General features: G+C 31.1%; 1 protein-coding gene across 1 annotated transcript; it reads left to right on the top strand.

The window, feature by feature from the left end:
* Window positions 1-11,749: 11,749 nt before the first annotated feature.
* On the top strand, window positions 11,750-12,268 carry LOC107614949 (cell wall / vacuolar inhibitor of fructosidase 1-like). The gene has a single exon (XM_016317077.3). It carries the CDS (start codon window positions 11,750-11,752, stop codon window positions 12,266-12,268), a length of 519 nt encoding a protein of 172 aa, XP_016172563.1.
* Window positions 12,269-18,797: the final 6,529 nt, after the last annotated feature.

Raw genomic sequence — 18,797 nt, 5'->3', positions numbered from 1 at the left:
GAAGACTGCGCACAACTCCTCACATTTCCGCCTGCATAATAGAATAGCTAATGCCCAAGTTGGAAGCAAAACCAATGATATATCTCTCCAAGTGATCTCTAAAAACTCCACCGCATGCCGCACTATTTTGGTTAGTGAAAAAAGAGCCATCAATATTTAGCTTAATTTCATCCTCACGAGGAGGGAACCAGCGGATAAGGGTGTTTGAGGTCGGAGTATCATGCTTTTGCCTCCAATGCACATTCATGACATGTAAATATTCCTCATGCCTAGCTTTAATCTGGATAAGAGTTGTAGCGGAAGAAATCAACATATCTTCAAAAACAAGCTTGTTACGGCAAAACCAAAGGTGAGATGCGAAAAATACTTATATGGTGTATTCTAGTTTCAGTATGCATACCATTCTTTTCTCAATTTATTTTAAGAAAATATATTCTTTATAGTTATATGAAAATTAACATTAATTGATAATTATCATTAATATTTTCAATCATTCTAATTAAATTAATTATCAATAATTTTAATTTTCAGTAATTATAATATTATTTTTAATTAAGCATATATAATTAGTGACAAATTAATATTGATATCTATAATAAAAAATTAAATATATATTTATAATTCTAATTGCCATAAATATGATACTACTAACGTTAATAGTGACAAATTGATATTAATAATTCTAATTGCCATAAATATATATGATGCTAACGTTAATAGACACAAAAAAAAAACTAACATTAATACCGGCAAATTGATATTGATTTCAATAATAAAAAATTAAACATAAATTTATAATTCTAATTGCCATAAATATAATCCTAACGCTTAATAGTTTTGTTAATATTCTCTATAATTAATGCACATGTGTATTAATTAATAAGGAATTGATATTGATATCAATAATTAATTTCTATAATTAATTTTATGCTACTAAAAGTTATATATAGTATTTTTTTATACTTTATAAGTCTAAATTTGAGAGCCAAAACGTGTTGTTTAATTTTTTAATTTATTATTCTTTGTTGGGTACTTCATATAATTAGAACGCACTATCCGTTTTTCATCGAAATTGATCATTTTAAGGTATAAGTTATAATTTTTTATGATATTTTTTTATATAGTCATTCTAATATTATTCTTTTGATAATATGATAATTGTTCTTATTTAAATTTATTTTTTTGTTTAACATTACAACTTGATTGTGTTTTGCTGCAATCGTTTACAATGCACCATATCTATCAAATATCACTTGAGTTGTATTCACTGATTTGAGTTCTAATTAGATAGATGTAATAAGAGTTCAACGAAAGGACAATAAACTCTATTTTAATAAAAGATGCTTGGATCATATTAAAAAATATTATTTTTAACATTCTAACGGAGTAAAAGAAAAACTAAAGAATCATATTAAAAAAAAATAAAAAACGTAAAAACCATTAAATAGTAACGAAAATACAAAGTTATATATAAGCATAAATCGTCTATTTAATGTAATTAATTTCATATCAAATCATATACTTGATATATAGTAATTAATTATAGTTGATTTAGTTTAACCAATTAAATAAAATAAAAATGAGTAAAGTATACTTTTTATTCTTGAAATGTGATAAAAATTTTAAAAATATTTGTAATTTTATTTTGTTTCAATTTTGTTCTAAAACTTTTTAATTTGCATCAAATATACCATCAACAGCTAAATTTTTAAAAAATTTAAGACCAATCTAACAATAATACATGAAAATTATACTTGATTTACTTGTGTTGAGGGTTGTTCTTATAAAATTGTTGTTGAATTAGTCTTAAATTTTTTGAAAAATTAGCCGTCAAAGTATATTAGATGCAAATCAAAAACTTTTGGGACAAAATTGAAACAAAATAAAATTTAAGGGTATTTTTAAAATTTTTGTCAAACTTCATGTACAAAAAATATGCTTTACCCAATAAAAATATTGTTCTGCCCCAGCCCGGTTGGGTCATTGTCAGACCCGACCCGATCAACCAGCTAAGCAGATCCCGCGCCCGGATCGCGACCCGGATACCTACCTCCTGACAGCCAGCTGTGTGATAGTTGGGAAAGGAAGCTTCTAGAAAAGGGACCTCCCCTGTGGGACCCGCCCTACTAACAGGGTATATATGGGGAGGGTTCTACCCCTCCCCCAAGGTACGTCACTATCTCCTTTACTCTCTCACCACCATCTGCACCATTTTTTACTTGAGCGTCAGAGTGTCATTGCAGGTGGCACCCCCTCTTCGCACCGCAGCAGCTCGGTAGGTCGTGAAGTCTCCACCCCCCTTGACTGGACCCAGACTAAGGCTGGTTCTTAGCATTTCACTTCTAGAGCTCCACCGACCCGTCCGAAACCCGAAGTACCGAACAAATATATATCCTCAAGACGAAACTACATCATGTTATAATTGATTATAATTGGTTCCACATTTGTTATAAGGATTAATCTTAGCATACAAGTGATTAACACTTACAAGTGTTACAAGTGTTGAAGCTTATTAAAACCCTAAACGCGCTCCAATTGTTGTGTACAACTCACGCGCTATATAACAAAGCATTATATCAATCAAAATCAATTAACACGCGAATAATACTATTTCCAATTTTCAAACGATTTCGTTACCTTCTTCGAATCTCTTGCCAATTTTCTTCGTTCTCCTTCTTTGCGTTCTTCCCCTGTATTCCCGATCGTTCTTTCTTCTGCGTTTATCACTGCTTTGTTCTTCGTCATTCACCTCAGTCTCTCTCACTGTAAGTCTAGCTTCATTTTATTTTGATTTTCTGATTTCTGAAATCAAAATATGAACGAACCTTGAAGATAATGGATGATTCAACCTCAGATTGTCAGCTCAATCAGGGCGAAGTGGATTTTGAATTTGAATCGAACGAAGTTCCTGAGGTTTGATTTAGATTCAGCTAATTAAGATTAATCTAAATTTGATGCAGTTATTCGTCTATGATTGTGTAGCTGAATAATTCGCGAACGTAGACTGTGAAATTAATGCGTGAACATAATTTGTGGATTGAATCTAATGTATTAGTTTTGATTAATTATCTGTAATTTATAGCAGACGCTCGGGTGTAGATAAGAACTTTTGGATGTATTTTTAGGGAAGTTTGGGTGTATTTTAGGGAGGAGTTTGGGTGTATTCACAGTTTATCATTTTTCTTGTTATTTTACTTGACTTGTTGTCGTAACGGGTGTAGATGAGGGAGTCTTTGGGTGTATTTTACTTTGGTTGATTGTTATTTTTTTATGAGGTGCAGAAATTTTATAGTATTTTCTTGTTTTAAACATGTTGTATTTTTGCAGCCCCTCTCTGTTGTTGATGAGCAGCTTATTTCCAAGGTTGGAATGACCTTTAAAACCCTTGAAGATGCTGGAAAATTTTACAAGGACTATGCCAAGGATGTAGGTTTTTCTACTAGAGTTCGGAGCACAAATAAAAAGGGAAACGAAATTAAGAATCAATTGATCACATGTAGTAGAGAGGGAAAACGGAAATCTAAAATATCTCCGACCGAGAAGACAAATCCCACAGCTGGTTTAAATTGTTCTGCAAGAATTTATATACACACATTGAAGGATGTTTGTGCTTGGATCATTTCAAAGGTCATGCTGCATCATTCACACCCTTGCTGTCCAACTCAAGCAGAGATGCTCAAACAGCACAGGGAACTAAGCATGTCCGTTCGTCGTACAATAGAGAATAATGAGGAGGTTGGTATCAGACCAAGCAAAACTTTCCAATCATTCGTTGCGGCAGCCGGGGGTCACCGCGAGTTAAATTTTATTGAAAAGGATGTGAGAAATTACATCACGAGAGAAGTGCGGAATGTTTTGGAACAAGAAGATGCAAAGGAATTCGGGAAATATTTATTGAGAATGAAAGAGAAGAATCAGAATTTCTTTTTCGAGCTCGAACTCGAGGACGATCAATTGATTAACCTTGCTTTTTGGGCCGATGCAAGGAGCAGAGCTGCCTTGAGTATTTCAGAGATGTTATTTTATTTGACACCACGTACAATACAAACAGGTAATATGCTGTTCTTGTTTATGCTGCTAAATTAATTTTGTTCTATGAATCTGCATCAGAGGTGTATATTGGATCTTCCTTGGGTGTATAAATTCATTATATCGGTGTACATAATGATTTTCATTCTGCAATGTCGTAATTTGTTTCAGGTATAATTTGGTTTGTGGTTCTTTTGTCGGGGTGAATCACCACGGTTAGTCAATACTTCTTGGATGCGCTTTGATGAAAAACGAAGAAATTGAGTCGTTCAAATAGTTATTTCAATGTTGGCTTCGTTGCATGGAGGGAAATGCTCTGAAAGGGTTTCAATGTTGGCTTTGTTACAATGATAGGAATTGGAATGATTTTCTGCTGAATTTTGGTCTTGGGGACAATAAATAGCTTTTAGGTAATGTTGTTTAAAATCTGCAGCAGAGGTGTAAATTGCATGTTTCTTCGGGTGTATTTATATTCTGTTTTTGGGTGTATTCTGCAGATCTCTATGAAGACCATCATATATGGATTCCAATCTATCTGGATCACTACTTCTGGGCAGGGATGAAAAGCACACAAAGGAGCGAGAGCATGCATTTATTTTTTAACAAGTTTATTATCCGGAACAGCTCGCTTATTCAATTTTTCAAACAATACGATAATTGCCTCAGAAGCAGGGAGCAAGCAGAGAGAGAATCAGATGCTACAAATTTTCATACGGTCATACCATGTGCAATCAAATCCTCCATTGAAGCTCAGTTTCAAGATGTGTACACTCATCAAAAGTTTAGGGAAGTCCAAGCACAATTCAGAGGAAAGGCGAATTGCATCACTAGATTAATGAATTCCGCTCTAGGCTATTCAGTATACGAAGTTGGAGAACAAGTTTCCAGCTCAATATTCAACAAGTTTGTGGTTACTTACGACTCAGTAGCAGCCGAGGTAAAATGTCAATGCTTATTATTCGAGTCAAGAGGGATATTGTGCCGTCACGCACTAAGCGTGTTAAGCTTTGAACGAGTAAGCCAAGTGTCACCTAGATATATACTGGAACGATAGAGCAAGAAGGTAAAGAGGTGACACACACACATCAAGAGCAGCCATGACGAGCTATTGTTGGAGCCAAGAAGCAAGAGGTTTGACGAATTGGTTTTTCGTTCGCAAAATATTTGCGAATTTGCATCAGAATCGGAGGAGCTGACTGCAATTCTGCACCGTGCGTACGATAACGTCATGGTTGAGATGGAATCATTGAAAGCCAAAAGGAAGGGGACATCTTCTTTATCTCACGAAGACGCCAACTTGGAATCCATTAACGATCTTCAAAGCCCTCCAAGGATTCGAACAAGAGGACGTCCAAAAAATAGGCTAGGTTCAAAGTTGGACAAACAGATTGCAAATGCCTCAAAGAAGAAAAAAACGAAAGCTTTAAACGAGGTAAAAGTGATGTTCTTTAAATATGTGGTTATTGAGTTTAATTTTCTCGTTAATAGTTTACCTAATATGTGAGTTTATTATATCCAGTTAAACCTCTTTGATGCTGCATCAGTCGTGCGTTCACATTCCAGCCAATATCAAGGACGTGTTATGAATTATCAGTTCAGGGAACCAGCAGTAGCGGATAACTCTTTGGGTGTATAGTTACAGAATATGGGTGTAAAATCACTATTTTTTGGGTATATTTATGAATTTTCTTGTGTTCTACATTTTACGTGTGTATATATATATATACTTCACAATCTGCTGTTTATGTTATAAAATATTGTTTGTTTTTTTTACTACGGTTTAAGGGTTTAGAGTTTAGGGCTTAGAGTTTTAGGGTTTAGGGTTTAGGTTTTAAGGGTTTTAGGGTTTAGGGTTTATGGTTTAGGTTTTAGTGTTTAGGTTTTAGGGTTTTAGGGTTTAGGATTCAGGGTTTTAGGGATAAAGCATTAGGGGATAGATGTTTGGGTGTATATTCAACTTTCTTTGGGTGTAAAAATTGTCAAGTTATGGGTGTATATTTGGTTTGATGTTTTCCCTCATATTATAGTACCTGTAATTCAGACATTTTGAATACAGCAGACAGAGTTTTACTCATAATTGGCAAATTTTTACAGCATGTGTTCAATTTGTTACAAGACTATATAACAGTTACATTAATCAGTGTCAATATCCTTAGAATCTATCTGACAATAAGGACTCAATAACAATGAGGATGGCTTGGACAGTCTTATTGCATTACTTCCCCTAATGGCTTCAGCTTTGTCTTGATTCATTTCATGGAATAGAATACAGGAAGCATATTCTACTCTAAAGTGATCCACCTCGTCCTACAGTTAAAAAGAATATTCTGTTTAATCAACCATGTTAATCGAGTAAAGTAATATAGAGTTATTTAGTTTTAAACACATTTACCTGGGTCCAATTGTCCCACTCATACTTCAATCTTTTAATGTTTTCGGGCTGAAGTATCTCAAGCCACTTCATTACGTAAATAGCACAGTCATAGCTGAAAACCAAGAAAATAAATTACAAATTACATATAGGAAAGTTTAATATTCAGAGTGAAAGATTTATACCTTGTCTTTTGGCCTGAGATGTGAAGGTATGGTGGTTCAATTTCCTTGTCCTTGTCCCTTGTCTTTAGAGGTGCCCCCCAGCATATACTTTATTTCTTTCATTTTCTCCTTTGTTTCGGCCATCTATACAATTGCCTAAAACATTATAAATGTTAGTTAATATCATTCAGGTAAATAAAATACACCCAAGATATTTTGTTCACTTACCATATGTTCCTCCATTTCTGCCCTCATTCTTTCAACCAACTGCTCTCTAGTCCAGTTGGCAATCCAGGGTTCTTGAGGTCTTTCTGCCCCCTTCTTGTCTTTATTTTTTGATAGATGAAAGTAAACTATCATCAAGGCAAACAGGCAGCCATCAATTGCCTTTTTCTTTTTCAGATTGTAATCTGTTATGCCCTTGATGATAAAATTTAAAACATGTGCTCCTCAGTTCTGCTCTGTTATTGTGTCCATCTTGAAATTGGTGTCAGGTGCACAGGAGAGATTTTGTTTATTGTCTTTGGTAACAGGAACACCATTTGTATATAGAGGATGAAAATCCTCTTGAACATGAGGTGATCCTGTTCATTATCAACACCAATAGCCATCATCTCATCTGTCAGATTTTTGAGGGTCTTCCCCTGGAATCTTCTAAAAATTTGTTTGTCGTCTTCAGAAAGATCCTTATAATTGACTTTCTGAGGTAGTAGATCTCCTACAAAAAGGAAAATAACATTGTATGAAAATCAGTTGAAATACACCCAAGCATCACTTGAAATACACCTGAATATGGCTCATATACACCTATGTTTGCAGCGAGTTATCTGACGCGTTGATGCCAAGCGCAGCCCCTATTTTTTTTATCTTACTTTAAATGAACCGTAGCCGGTTTCGACCCTGTTTTCCTCTAATTTAAAAGAGTTAGCCAACTCCTTTAATATTTGGTGATGCACCCTTAGCGGCGGGATGTGCATCAGGCCACCAAATCTCAAATCCCTAACAATTGCTTTCTTCTCCTCGCTCATATTTCTGAATTTCTCACTCAACAAATGGGTTGCACACTTAAGATCTTTGGTTTGATGTAAACAAAGCAAAATTAGAGTCATATATATTTCTATTAAGAAAAACTGATTTGATCTAAGACATATATTTATTCTTGCATTTTTTTCAGCTTGGTTTATGCCTGCCATTTTTTCTGAAATGAAAAATACACCTATAGATATCAGTCAGATACACCCATAGATCAGCCACATACACCTATACGATTTCTCATAAGTATTTAATTAGATCAGTTCAAAATGATGTTTCAATTCACTCAAACATGCATAAATATACAAGGTCAAGCAACATTACAAGGTCAAGCAATATACACCCATGGATAAGTAAATATTAGAACAGTTGCAACTGTTGACTATATTACAATATATCAGTTCAGAAATATACACCCAACAAATTATGCCATATACACCCAACAAATTATGCCATATACACCCAAAAATCAGTTATGAGAAGAACTAGAACAACAAGAACACTAAAACCTAGAACAACTAAGAAGAACAGTAAAACCTAGAACCAAGAAGAAGAGTAAAACTTAGAACAAGAAGAACATTAAAAATAGTAAAATGAGAGTTAGAACAAGAACACTAAAACCTAGAAGAACGTAGAAGAACAGTAAAACCTAGTTCTTCGATTTCGAAATGTGAAAAATCTACAAGATGAGTAAAATAGTAACGTACCTTAAGTAATATTTTTCATTTTTTCTAGAGATTGTTGATGGAGAGTTCTATCTTTTGTTGATGGTTTCTGCTAATCTTCGCGACGAATTCTATCTCTTCAGTTTAGAATGTTGCTCGAAACTTCACGGTTTGTGTTTTCTTCGAAACAGAAGAGGAAGAGTGCGCCATAAACGAGCGCTTTTTGCGAAGCGTAACTGTTGAGTTACGCGCGTGGCATTGACGCTCCATTCAAAGGGAGTAAGTGCGCGTGTATTGTTTATGGACTGGGCCAACTTGTAACACTTGTAGGCCTTTTTTGCTTGTATGTGTAGCAGACCCCTTGTTATAATTGATTTATGATTTAGTGTGATATACATTAATTAATCCAATTAGTTGTATAATTTATTTGTTATAACTGATTTATTTTAGTTTATTAATGCACGTGTATATTAATTAATGATAAATTGATATTGATATCAATAATTAATTTCTATAATTAATTTTGTGCTACTAAAAGTTATAGGATTTTTTATTTTAATAAATAAATTAATTATAATAATTATTTAAATAAATAATTTTATAAATATTTATCGAAATAAATATTCCTTTCTTATCTCGTTTATTCTGTAAATTCGTTTACTCTATAAACGAGATAATTTTGTACGTATCTCGCTTACGGTGTAAACGAGATATATGTAGTTTTTGAATTTTCGTATATCTCGTTTACACTGTAAACGAGATACATGTATTTATAAATATAAAAATATATTTTCTGAAAATAATAAAAAATATTAATAAATTTGAAAAATAAAAAACTCGTACGATGTTCAAGTTCCATGATGAGAATAAATACGGTAACTATGCCCATCACTCCTAATAATCGAAGGATGGGAAGCGTGTGAAGTTGATGGATAAATAAAATAGAGAAAGAATGGGGAGATAACCGTTTTAATTGTGTGTTAGGGAGATAAATAAAATAAAAGAAGAGTGGAAAATAACCGTTTGTCAATTGTTAGGAGAGGTTGATGGCAGATGAAGAGTAGGAGAAAACCATTTGTCAATCGTTAGGAGAGGTTTGCCAATTGTTAGGAGAGGTAACGTTTCAATTCTCTTCTCATTTTTTTTCTTTTTTATTTATCGTGCATCAACTTCATACTTTCCATCTTTTAAATATATTCTCATGCAACAAAAAAAATTTAAATATATTTCAAATTTTTATATACTCTTATGCAACAAACGAAATTTAAAATATATATAATTTGAATTTAAAAATTAATACTCAAGCGAGTACATACAAAATTTAAAAATTTTGTCGGTTAGAAACAATAGTATTAATAGTGGGTTAGTAAGAAAAAAGGTAATCGTATTAATAATCGGCAGTTTAATGATGCACTTATGTGCTTTCATGTAAACGTGTTGACGTGTTTATTTTCAATAGACACTCTATCTTCTCTATCATTTAAAATGGACGATTTTTCTTTTCTATTATGTAAAATCGTCCATCTTCTTTATTATTTGAAACGTTTTATTTTTAAGAGTTCTGTCCAATTAATTTAAATCATTAATATATTTTATTATTTTTAAAAATTATATTTAATTATTTATAAATACATATATCTCGTTTACAGTGTAAACGATATAGTGTAAAAGAGATAAACAAAAATTAAAAAACTACACATATGTCGTTTAAAATGTAAATGAGATAAGAGGGAGGTATTTATTTCAGTAAATATTTTTTAAATTATCTATTTCAGTAAATATTTATCTCGTTTATTGCTCGTGTGCATTAATTAGTGATAAATTGATATTGATATCAATAATTAATTTTTATAATTAATTTTATGCTACTAAAAGTTATATATAGTGTTTCTTTTGTAGTTCCAAGTGCAGTGGTGTGGGAGCAAACGCCTCCATTACAATTTGGAATTTTATTGAGTAGTATATGATAATAATATTTATTTGCCCCATTAGATTATTAAATTTGACCCCACAATTATTTTTTACTCAACTTTTGATACTTAATCGTCAATTTAAAAATTTTATATTAGATATTCGTTAGAATGATCAATTCTCATATTTAAACGAAATTAGTGTTATTTTTTAAAAATTAACTCAAAAGAATATTATTTATCTTCTTTTCAAATTAATTTTATTTTTTGCGTAGCAACTATATTAATTGAAAGAACTTTTTTAACTATAAATATCAATAAGAGTCGGATTCTAATTGTGTTGGGAAGTGAATTTTTAAATAATTGTTGAGTAATATATATGGAAAGAGAGAAATTTTGATGGTAGTGTTAAGAGAAAAATTTACTGAATTTTTAAAAATATAAAACCTAAAAAATAGAATTTTAAATTATATATTATTATTTAAATTATTATTTTAGTGTTTTAATTTGTATATTAGATATTTTGAAGACTAATCATATTTTACAATAACAAAATATAATCATAACAATAATTATGCTATATGTACATAAAAAAATAATTATTTGTATAAAATATATATTAAAATATAAAATACACGTTGAAAATAAGTTAAACAATACATGTATTTATACACAAATATATAATGGTTAATAGATAATTTAATATTTAATTTTTTATATACACATATTATTTTTATTATAAAAATTATTATCATGTTATATAAATTTTGCCCCCACTACCAAAATTTTATGGATCCGTCAGTGTTCATAAGTCTAAGTTTGAGAGCCAAAATGTTTTGTTTAATTTTTTAATTTGTTATTCTTCGTTGACTACTTTGTATAATTTATTTTTTATAATTGATTTAATTTTTTTATTTGTTATAAATAATTGATTGATATAAATTATATTAAATTATATAATATTTAAATATCTAATCAAATCAATTAATTAGTTGATATAATTAATTCATTTTAAAGAATTATATTTAATAAGTTAAAAAAAATAAATCAGTAAATACTCTAAAAAATATGCCACACCAATTCCATCATTAAGTGCAGAAATCCAATTTCATATAATATAATAGATATAGACATATAGTAGATAATAGATATAATAGATGATTTACAAAAATACTATTTGAATATCAAAATTAGTCTGTCACTAATATATTTATGTATAAATACATGTATTATTCAGTTTATTTTTATTATATATTTATATTTTAACATATATTTATACTAGTAAATAATTTTAGTGACTGATTTTAATAAATTTTTAACATAATTGAAGTATTTATATATGTGAAAGAATAAAATTAATTATGTTTCCAAAACCGATAGTTTCTATCTGTGATTAAAATTAAATTTCAGAACATAAATATTCACTGACTAAAATTAAATGTATAAAATTAAATCATCAATCCAAAGTTTTCAAATACCAACGAAATGATCTCTCTCACCATTAAATTTCCTCACTTATAAATATCACCACTTTCATCATGGTGGCTTATACTAAATTATTATTCTCTGTAGTTAAACATGAAGCATTTTTCTCTAAATACGTTGTTGTGCACAATTGTTGTGGCTTCAATTGCAATAGCACCATGTGAAAGCGATGACAAACTCATAACAGAAACATGCAGCAAGACACCATACCCTGCTCAATGTGTTAGTTACATAAAAGCTAATTATAAAAGCAATGATGTTAAGGGTATTGCAGGTCTTGGAATAATCATGGCACAAGATTTCCAACTCAAAGCAGAAGCTCCCAAAGACATTCTCTTCAAAATGATTTCGGCGGGAAAGAGACCAGACATTCGATTTGAGATGATAGCTTGTCTTGGAAATTACAATTATCTTATCGATACTACTATGCCTGAAGCCATTGATGCTTTCAAACTTGGGAAACCCCGTTTGGCTGAAGCTTATGCTAACACTGCTGCAATTGGGGTTAGTAATTGTGAGAAAAGATTCAATGGCAAATCGCCAATCACCAATCAGAACAATATTACTCATGAAATTGCTCTCATCCTACTAGCTATTGCTAAACAATTATAGAATATATAGTTCAATTATTAAATAATGAATTTAATATTCATGTACTTTCATCAATAAAAATAGTTAATTTTTAAATTTATCATTTTAATAATGATCTAAATATCTGATTAAGTATCGGTATAAAATTTTCAAATAATATGCAATTTATTTATTTAATGTGTATGTAGTTTGTCTAATTTTTTTAAAGTTGGATTTATGTTTTTATAATTAAATAAACCACAAAGGCATATTAAAATGGGAATGGTAAAAAATTAAAAGTGATTGAAGTGAATTAGTTTTTTTTTTAGCTTTAATTATTAGCCAAAGAATTTTTTGATCCCAAACACTGTTAACAGGGATAGTTTACCAACAAAAGTTTTGACTGCCATTTTAGAGGCGGGGTTATTGAAGGCCATATCGTCGATAAATTTCGAAGACATTGGTAATATTTGAAGGTTTTTATTTTTTTGGTTTAGCTGTCAGTAAATTTTAGCATCACATAAACGTTATTGAAAATTAGACGTGCACAAATAATATTAACAATGCTGCTAACCAACGGCTTAACTGTCGATAAATTTTCTTTATTGAAAATTTGGAAATTAGTTTACGGACAACTTAACAACAATGTTAATAAATTCATTTTTATTTAAAATTAATTTAATTATTAATTACTTCTATCGGTATACTGTGAAAATAATTTTTTGAAATAAAATAAACATTGTGACTTGCTAACGGTTTAGCCGCAGGTAACATGGATTAAATTATTTAAATTATTTTTTTATTTATCGACAGCAAAGTCGTGAGTAAAATCACGAGGTGAAATTTTCAATTTTTGTGGGTCCTTTATATTTATCCATGGCTAAGTCATTGGCAAAATCGAATAAATAGAATGATGTGTTTCATTGTTGTCGATAACAAATTTTAACGACGGCTTAGCCATCGATAAGCGGTGTGTCTGAATTTAATAAGAAAGGAAAAGGGGAAAAAAGAAATAAGAGAAGAAATCAAATGAGATAAAAAGGAGTACGAGGAGGTGGTGGTGCTGGCGACAACGATAACGAAAAAGAAAAACGAAGAAAAAGGTAGAGGAGGAGAAGAAAGAAAATACAGCAGGAGTGCAAGTAAAAGGAAGAAAAATTGTGTACGAAGAAGAAAAAGCGCGCGCACAATGACTTGTTGGTTGGATTTGGTTATGCTTAGTTTTTGTGTAAAATGATTTATAAAAAAATACTATTTATATATACCAAAATCAGCCACTAAAATTAGTAATTAATATATTTATATAGAAATACATGTATTGTTTTATTTACTTTCAATGTGTATTTATATTCTAACATGTATTTTATACTGTGGCTAATTTTAGTAGCTGACTTTAGTATATAATTAACATGGTTGAATTATTTATATACGTGAAAGAAAAAAGTAAGAGAAACTCTTGAGGGCATCAATTTTTGGGTAAAACACATAAACAAATGAAATGACATTCAAATTTACATAATTTTTCTAAATGAAGAAATGTTACATGCATGTCTTAATTGATATTTATATATAAATCGAATTTATTATATTCGATTTAGTTATGCTAGTGGTAAATAATCGAATCAATAAGATTCGAATTAGTATGTGTACATGTAAATCAAAATAACAAGCTTCAATTTAGTATGGTTTGAAATTCGGAATGATCTACCCATAGTAAATCGAAACAGGAAGCTTCGATTTAGGCCCCTAATAAATCGAATTGATTGAATTCAATTTATAAGGAACATACACTGTTAGTAAATTGAATGCATTAGGTTCGATTTAGTATATATATATATATATATATATATATATATATATATATATATATATATATATATATATATATATATATATACAATTCAAATTCACTTGTTTCAAATTACATTTCACTAGCTCTCCACCCCCAAAACACACCATACAGAGAAAAGTTAGGCAACAAAACCACAATACTCAAACTCCGAAAATAGAAGACGACCCGGATTGTATCTATTGGTATTGCCGATATTTCTGGTAGCATCCATGAAGAGGTTAGTGATTGAAATTTATTTTTTTAAGATAAACCATAATTGTTAGTGATATTAAGTCGTTTAGAATTTGATTATAAGCGTTATTAGAATTTTTAAACTACAAATGGTAGTTAGAGTAGTGATTTAGTAGTTTGTTAAACTTTTAGAATTATAAATGCAAGTTAGAGGAGTGATAAATAACTATTAGTTAGAGTAGTGATTAGAAGTTCTATTAAAATTTGTAAGTTTTAAAGGTTAGAAATTTAACTAGGTTAGAAGTTTTGTTAGAGTTTAAATAATTTAATTTAAGTATTAAATGTTAGATTAACTAAACACTAAAAGTTCAGTAAGAATTTAATTTAATTTAAATCTTAAATGTTAGATTAATTAGGCACTAGAAATTTAGTTAGAATTTAATTTAATTAAAGTCTTAAATATTAGATTAACCATATTATATTAGAATTTAATTACAAGTTTACAATATCTTTTACATTAGGGTTTGTTTTTATTAGAATTCTCTGTATAAAATTCTCAAATAATATGCAATTTATTTATTTAATTTTGTATGTAGTTTGTCTATTTTTTTAAAGTTGGATTTATGTTTTTATAATTAAATAAACCACAAAGGCATATTAACATGGGATTGGTCAAAAATTAAAAGTGATCGGGGTGAATTAGTTTTTTTTTTTTTAGTTTTAATTATAGCCAAAGAATTTTATGATCCCAAACACTACTAACAGGGATAATTTATCGACCAAAATTTTGACTGCCATTTTAGAGGCAGGGTTATTGAAGGCCATATCGTCGATAAATTTCGAAGACATCGGTAATGTTCGAAGGTTTTTATTCTTCTTCGTGGATTTAGTTTACCGGCAATTTAGCTGTCAGTAAGTTTTGGCACCACATAAGTATTATTGGACGCAACAAATAATATTAACAATTTTGCTAACTAATGGCTTAACTGTCGGTAAATTTTTTTTAATTGAAAATTTAGAAATTAGTTTACGGACGACTTCACCATAATGATAATAAATTAATTTTTATTTAAAATTAATTTGATTATTAATTACTTCCATCGGTACGCTGTGAAATAATTTTTTGAAAATAAGTAAACGTTTGTGAGTTTGTGACTTACCGATGGTTTAGCCGTCGGTAACATGGATTAAATTATTTAAATTAATTTTTTATATATCGATAGCAAAGCCGTGGGTAAATTTACGAGGTAAAATTTTCAATTTTCGTGCGTAGTTTATATTTATTCACGGCTAAGCCACCAGTAAAATCGAATAAATGAAATGATGTGTTTCATTGCCGTCAATAACAAATTTTAATGACAGATTGCCCAACGGTAAAGGGTGCATCCGAACTTAATAACGAAGGAGGAGGAGAAAAAAAAAAGAAGAGAAGAAATCAAATGAGAAAAATAGGAGGACGAGGAGGTGGTGGTGCTAACGACAACGATGACAAAAAAGGAATATGAGAAAAAAGAAGGAGGAGAAGAAGAAAAAAAAATAGCAGGATTGCAAGTAAAAAGAAGAAGAAGTGTGTAAAGAAGAAGAAAAAGTGACTTGGTTGGATTTGGTTATGCCTAGCTTTTATATAAAATGATTTATGAAAATACTTTTTGTATTTTGTACATGAACTTTAACCACTAAAATCAGTCACCAATATATTTATATAAATATACATGTGTTGTTCAATTTATTTTCAATATGTATTTATTTGCCAACATGTATTTTTATACTAGTGACTAAATTTAGTGTCTGAGTTTAGTATGTAATACTCTACCATACTTAATCTTATGCTTAAGTCATAAGATTGAAAAATAAATAAATAAATAAATAATAATAATAATAATAATAATAATAATAATAATAATAGGAAAAGAGATACTTGACTAGGAGCCTTGAAAAACGAGTAAACAAAATCGCAAAATGAAAAGCGCAACGCTCAAGAAATAGGGTTACTTGCATGCTAAGAAACCTAGAAGATAGAGATAAGAAAAAGTAACGGAGTAAAAGAAAGCCAAGTATAAACATAACTAGCTCCAGACTTAGCCTGTGAAGCCGAGACTGGCCGGAGGATATATTTACATACATAGGTATCCCAAAATACATCAAAATACTAAAATAAACTCCTATCTCTCCCTCAACCTCTATGAGGAGTAGTATACACAAGTTACTTGGAGAGTAAACTAAACACATATATACACATATATAAACAGAAAACCTAAAATACACCCAGGAATTACTTCGCTTCGGGATCCAGACGCCTAGCGAGGAGCCTTTTCGACCTGCATCGGAAAATAACAACACAGTATGGAATGAGAACCATAGGTTCTCAGTATGGTAAAGGTGCCATGCGTATAATAAATAAGGTCCTGGAAATGCCATAGGCAAACCTAGAACTCCGTTATCACAATTACAAAACTTAATTTCTAAGTAAAAGCCATAGATAGGGGTAGGTGTTCTAAGTACACTATAATCACTTGCCTTAAACCTAACACCTAACACTTAACTAATTCACTATTCCTCCGTCTCTCCGTCTTCCATAATTCAGCAGAGACAAGCATCCAATCAAATTCACACAAAAGTAATAAGCAGAGAGTGCAAATAGCAAGAATAGCACGTAGCAGGATATATATATATATATATATATATATATATATATATATATATATTATATTATATTATATTATATTATGCAATCTCAAATAATGCATAGCAATCAAAACAAACAAATGCACATGATGCATGCCTGTCCTATGGCTGATGAGGCTCATCTGTCGGTTATCCAGCCAACCCGACAAGTCCGAAAACCTTAGACTGTCCCCCGTCGCGCATCCCCAAGAGTCTATGCATAGATTTCACATTCATTTATCATTCAAAACACTCAACGGGGGTTATCCATACTCAGGAATTTATATGTACCCGGTCACCCTTACGACGTAGGGTCAACAGAGTATCGAGATTCAACCTGGAACACGTGGTGACAAGCCACGGTTTTTACCCAGGAAAAGTCGTATCTCAGATATCATCATTCATAAGCCATTTCATATTTATAACTATGATATAATCATTTATCAAAGCCATGGCATATTAACTCCTTTCATTAACAACTTCCCTTTCACATTTTTCATTATATTTACCTCTTTCTTCACTCCCAAGTTACCTCAAACTCCTATCTTCTGCTATTTACTAAACTTACTAGTGGGATCTAGGATTAACAGGGCAAAAATAGGGGTTTTAGAGTTTAAAAATCATGTTTAGAACAGAAAAATAAAGGTGCTGAAAAACAGGGCGTGTGCGTACGCACACACCTGTGCGTGCTCGCGCACACATCACTTGGTGTGCAAGCGCCTCGCCTGTGCTAGCGCCACCAACAGAAAGCCTATCTTGACGTGTGCATGCGCACATAGGTGTGCGTATGCACAGGTAGATTTTCGCTTCTGTTGGGTCCGTGCGCACGGCTTTGTGCATTGGCACACATCAGAAAACATGGTTCTGCTGCAAGTTACAAAAATTCAGTTTTTCGCACCAATTTTCCAGCGTCCATAACTTCCTCTACAAATTCGATTTTCCGCAAACTTTATACCGATATCAAGCTTGTTAAACCCTCTTTAATTTAAAGCAAACCTCATCTTTATTCAAAATTTGTAGAGCAAAATATGGACTGCCAAAGTTCGTCAAAATTCACATTATTTTCACCAATTTCTCATTCTCTACCCACAAACCTGCAAATTTACAACACAACAAATCTTATTCCATCATCACCAACCACTAGCACATCAATGCCCATACCATTACATAAAATCCACACAATGATCCCAATATATCAACATATATCAATTCCTTATTAATAGTTTCAAGAACACTTATTCAACACCAACAACTCATTAATGCCAAGCATCTCATATCCATTAATTCCAACACAAGCCTAATCATCGATTTACCATCAATATTACAAAACTATTCATTTAATGCATAAAACCAATTCAACTTATCCTATAATTTTCTAGCCTAAGTTTTCACACAACCTTACATATTAAACGCGCGGAACCTAAACCATACCTTGACCGATTTTCACGTAGTTTTTTTCCAAGACAACCCACTAGGCAAGATTGCTTCAATACCAAAATTTCAGCATCTAGTTTCCAACTCCAAGCTTCCAATTAAGCTTCCAACATTCCCAATTAGCTTCATACCATATATATATACCTCACTTATATCATATCATGAATACCCATACATACACAGTTAATTTTCAACACACATAACCAAGAAATCCAATAGGGTTTGAGAGTTCTCACCTCACCAATAGAGAACTGGGACAAGACTCGGCAAGTCCACCAAGTTAATTTGATCCTAAACACCGAAATTACACAAAACTTCAACACAAAAGCCCAAGAAATTCAAAACTAGAAATGGGAGAATTGAGGAAGAAAATGTGACCTCCTTACCTTAAAATTTTATGGACTTTGTAAAGCTCGACGCCGCGGACACGTGGCCACAGATGGCTCGTCA

Source organism: Arachis ipaensis, chromosome B1, assembly GCF_059453495.1.
Source record: "Arachis ipaensis isolate K30076 ecotype BB chromosome B1, ASM5945349v1, whole genome shotgun sequence".
In the NCBI taxonomy this organism is placed as follows: Eukaryota; Viridiplantae; Streptophyta; class Magnoliopsida; order Fabales; family Fabaceae; genus Arachis; species Arachis ipaensis.
This window is presented reverse-complemented; position numbering and strand designations above follow the sequence as displayed.

Bases quoted from the DNA above. Each gene is read 5' to 3' on its own strand.
- LOC107614949 (XM_016317077.3), top strand. From the start codon at position 11,750: ATGAAGCATTTTTCTCTAAATACGTTGTTGTGCACAATTGTTGTGGCT.